General features: G+C 59.9%; 1 protein-coding gene across 1 annotated transcript; it reads left to right on the top strand.

Annotated features, from left to right (window-relative positions):
• Positions 1-251: 251 nt before the first annotated feature.
• On the top strand, positions 252-3,968 carry LOC119106272 (suppressor of cytokine signaling 7). The gene is made up of 4 exons (XM_037229884.1): positions 252-435; positions 774-942; positions 2,767-2,965; positions 3,312-3,968. Exons 1-4 carry the CDS (start codon positions 322-324, stop codon positions 3,427-3,429), a joined length of 600 nt encoding a protein of 199 aa, XP_037085779.1. The 5' UTR covers positions 252-321; the 3' UTR covers positions 3,430-3,968.

Here is a 3,968-nt window from a genome sequence, read left to right as displayed (position 1 = left end):
GCCGACGCCACGCCGTCGCCCTCTCGGGCGGCCGCGGACGCCACGCCGCCGTCGCGGCCGCCGCCGGCCGAGCCGCCCGGCCGGCGGCCGTCGCTGCCGCTGCTGGCGCCGGGCCGTGCGCTGCTGTCCCCGCGGCGCGTGCTGCAGGGGCTGGCGCGCGTGCGCCAGGACCTGCGCCAGCTGCTGACGCCGCGGCGCGAGCGGCGCCCGCCCGCCGAGTCGGCGACCGCCGAGCCGCCGCCCGACGCCGAGCCGCTGGACTCGGAGCGACTGCAGTCGGCCGCCGGCGACTCGGACTCGGACTACCTGGACGGCTCGGGCATGGATATGGACCTGGAGATGCTGGGCATTACCGAGGGGTGGGGGCCGTCGCCGGCCCGGCGAACCTCAGCCGGCCCAGCCGACTTCGCCACAATCATCGAGAAGGTCAAAGACGTGAGTGGACGGTGCGGCGCCGGCCGGACCAGGGCTGCTGGCGCCGGCTCTGTACCAGCTCAGACATGGACGCACGCTGTCGTGTGTCGGCTGCTGGAGAAGGCGGCGCTGAAGTGCATCTGGTGCTTTATTTGTGTTCGTATCCGCTGGGCTGTTGTAGTCACTTGATTTTGTGTTGTAGGTGCCAGTGCTGTGCGCGATCTGCCTTCCAGATTCCTTCTTTGTTATGTAACCATGTAACTGCATTCCTTTGCAGCCTGCTTATTTGATACTGAAGCTCTGACTCCTTGCCCGTTTGCCTGGCGTCTGCATGCTGACGCTGAGCCCCATATTGCCAGTGCGGCTGGTACTGGGGGCCGATCAGCTGTTCGTCGGCAGAGGCCGTGCTGAAGAACGAGCCGGACGGCTCCTTCATCGTCCGCGACAGCAGCGACGACCGCTACATCTTCTCGCTGACGTTCAAGCTGCGCGGTCTCATCCGCCACGCCCGCATCGAGCACAACAACGGTACGCCACGCGGTTGGTCCTGCCTCCTACGGCGACTGCTGCGCTGCTGCGGATCTCGTGTGGTTCTGAGGGCTGGAAGCACGAGGCTGCGCTGCTGCCGGTCTGGTGTGTGGTTCTGGAGGCTTCAGGGATGGGGCTGCGTTGCTGCCGGTCTGGCGTTTGGCTCTGAGGACTGCAGGGATGAGGCTGCGCTGCTGCCGGTCTGGCGTTTGGCTCTTAGGACTGCAGGGATGAGGCTGCGCTGCTGCTGGTCTGGCGTTTGGCTCTGAGGACTGCGGGGATGAGGCTGCGCCACTGCTGGTCTGGCGTTTGGCTCTGAGGACTGCAGGGATGGGGCTGCGCTGCCGCTGGTCTGGCGTTTGGCTCTGAGGACTGCGGAGATGAGGCTGCGCCACTGCTGGTTTGGCTCTGAGGACCGCAGGGATGGGGCTGCGCCACTGCTAGTCTGGCGTTTGGCTCTGAGGAGTGCAGGGATGGGGCTGCGCCACTGCTGGTCTGGCGTTTGGCTCTGAGGACTGCAGGGATGGGGCTGCGCTGCTGCTGGCCTGGCGTTTGGCTCTGAGGACTGCGGGGATGAGGCTGCGCCACTGCTGGTCCGGCGTTTGGCTCTGAAGACTGTGGGGATGAGGCTGCGCCACTGCTGGTCTTGGTCTGGCGCTTGGCTCTGAAGACTGCGGGGATGGGGCTGCGCTGCCAGCGGCTTGTGGGATAGGGACTCGTCAAAGCTTGAGCTCGGCAGCGAGGTTGTTTTAGAGATGTCTTCAGAGAAAGTCAGCAAGGTTGATCCCGGGCATTTTGTCTGAAATGTGTCGTTCATCATTGGTACGGCAGTGTGTCTCAGCGTGGGTTCTAAGTTAACATGCCGCGACGATGCTTGTTCGATTCCTAGCCCCACTCACATTCTAGTCAGTGCTTCACAATGATGATAAGACAGTAGTATTAGCATTGTCCCGCGGAAAAACCAGGAGAGTAGAGATATAGTTGGGTTGATAGCTCGGCAACATACCTTTTTCGGAACAATAGTAGAAGTGAATTCAAAAATGTATTTTGGCATGACATTTTTGAATTCACTTCTGCTACTGTTTTGAGAAAGGGACGTTGCCGAAATATCAACCTAACCATATCTCTGTTCTGGCTTTTACGAGGAATAAGGCTCATGATACTGTCTTATCTATGTGACTAATGTTCCTCGCTAATGCACTGAACAACTTACTTTTCAACAATGATATGATAGACTTTACGCCTAGCCATGCGGAGGGGTGTAAAGGGGACACCAGCTGGAAGGCGCAGATCACAGATGAACTGAGGTTCGACGGAGACTGAAACCTTAGTTCGATTCCTGGCAAAGCGAGCCTGAGTTCGGTCCAGAGCGTCCTTCGTAGTGTATGTGTGGAGCGGCCTGGACCGGCGCAGCGCCACCATATTTCGGTAGCCGTTAGTGCCGCTGGGACCGAGTGGCTGTCTCCGAGTGAAAGCTATAGATGCGTTAACTGTTACGCTTGTGAGGACTAAGTGTCAAAACATGATAGTGCGTCACGTCCCTTTAATCATCGATCATTCAAGCATGGTTATGGTTGTATCGAAGCAATATGGTGAAAGCCTATTCCACTTGGGCAGTATACTATAGAGGCTGCTCAGGCCACAATACGATGGGGCTGGGGCGCTGTGTGGCATCCTATTCTTTGAAATGGTTGTGTCACGCCTTCTGTGATACTGTCACACACTGCCTGCACTGCGGCGGGAGATGCGGCGTGTGGGCCGGCTGGCCGGGAGCGTGGTCACGTGACGGCCTCTGACCGTCGGCCATCTGCCTTCCCCCGACAGGCAACTTCAGCTTCGGCGGCATGCACAAGTTCCGCAGCAACACGATCGTCGACTTCATCGAGAACGCAGTGGAGTACTCGCGCAGCGGGCGCTACCTCTTCTTCCTGCACCGCCGGCCGGCGCAGGGGCCCATGCGCGTCCAGCTGCTGCACCCCGTCTCGCGCTTCAAGCACATCCAGAGCCTGAAGCACCTCTGCAGGTGAGGAGAGGGACGGTTGCCGGCTACGGTTGGGCCGTTCTCACCGCGGCGAAGGTGATTCCGACCAGCATCCTCTTGGATGGCACCAGATGGCACAGTCTGCCTTGGTCTGGTCGTTTGCCTGGGGACCGCAGAGTAGGATGGCTTCATGCATTGCGGCGTGCTAAATATTGGCTCTGTCCGTGATGGTTTTCATGAGACCAAAGGCCAGGGACCACCCGTTCAATAAGGGCAGAAATGTCAAATGTGAGGTGAGTTTCAATGGCGTGGCCGCTGCGGCCGTGACGGCGTGTGTGCTGGTGCGCCAGCTGTCTGATCCAGTCTGTCACTGTCGCGGTGTTGACAGGTTCGTCATCCTGAAGCACATTCCGAGGGACCACATCGATCAGCTGCCACTGCCCGAGCCTCTCAAGCAGTACCTGCGCTCGCCCTGCTACTTCTCCGAGCAGCTCGAGGAGTCGTGAGAACGGAGGCGACGTCTGGTGACCGCCGCGCGCAGCCGCGCCTGTCCGCCGGCCGGATAGATGGCAGCATGGTTGCGCCGCCCGCCTGCGGTTACCGCGAGCCTGGTCAGGTCCCGCCGAGGCCAGTTTCAGCCAGTGTGTACGCGGCTGGGTGCGGCTGACCGCGAGGTACCACTCTGAGGTCACTGCGTGTGGTCTCCGACACGAAGAGTCGTCGGATGGATGGGGCGATACGTCCGGCAGGGATATGCGTGGTCTGCTGTATCGCCGTGGGTTTCTGCGATATCGACGAATACCGCCTTCTGCATTTCAACAAAGTTCGCTGTGCGTACAGCGTGGATGTAGAAGTCACCTGCAGCCGTGCTGTGCATTGTTACATTTCAAGCACATTTGTAATGCTCTCTTCATTGCTTCAGCTTTGTCGTAGTTTTTGACACGTTGTGTGCTGTGATCGCGGTTCGTGTGCGTCCCTGTGACATTGCGCGCCCTCGTTTCGTGGCGCAGCGTGCTCGTTTCATGTACCGACCATCACTAGCGTG

The sequence above is a fragment of the Pollicipes pollicipes genome, unplaced genomic scaffold (genome assembly GCF_011947565.3).
Source record: "Pollicipes pollicipes isolate AB1234 unplaced genomic scaffold, Ppol_2.1 Scaffold_6138;HRSCAF=7277_pilon_pilon_pilon, whole genome shotgun sequence".
NCBI lineage: Eukaryota > Metazoa > Arthropoda > Thecostraca > Pollicipedomorpha > Pollicipedidae > Pollicipes > Pollicipes pollicipes.
This window is presented reverse-complemented; position numbering and strand designations above follow the sequence as displayed.

What these genes read in the sequence shown, in the direction of transcription:
- LOC119106272 (XM_037229884.1), top strand. Translation starts at nt 322, where the DNA reads ATGGATATGGACCTGGAGATGCTGGGCATTACCGAGGGGTGGGGGCCG. An exon ending in TCATCGAGAAGGTCAAAGAC is followed by an intron (nt 436 to 773) that starts GTGAGTGGACGG and finishes CCATATTGCCAG; the next exon opens with TGCGGCTGGTACTGGGGGCC. An exon ending in CCGCATCGAGCACAACAACG is followed by an intron (nt 943 to 2,766) that starts GTACGCCACGCG and finishes TTCCCCCGACAG; the next exon opens with GCAACTTCAGCTTCGGCGGC.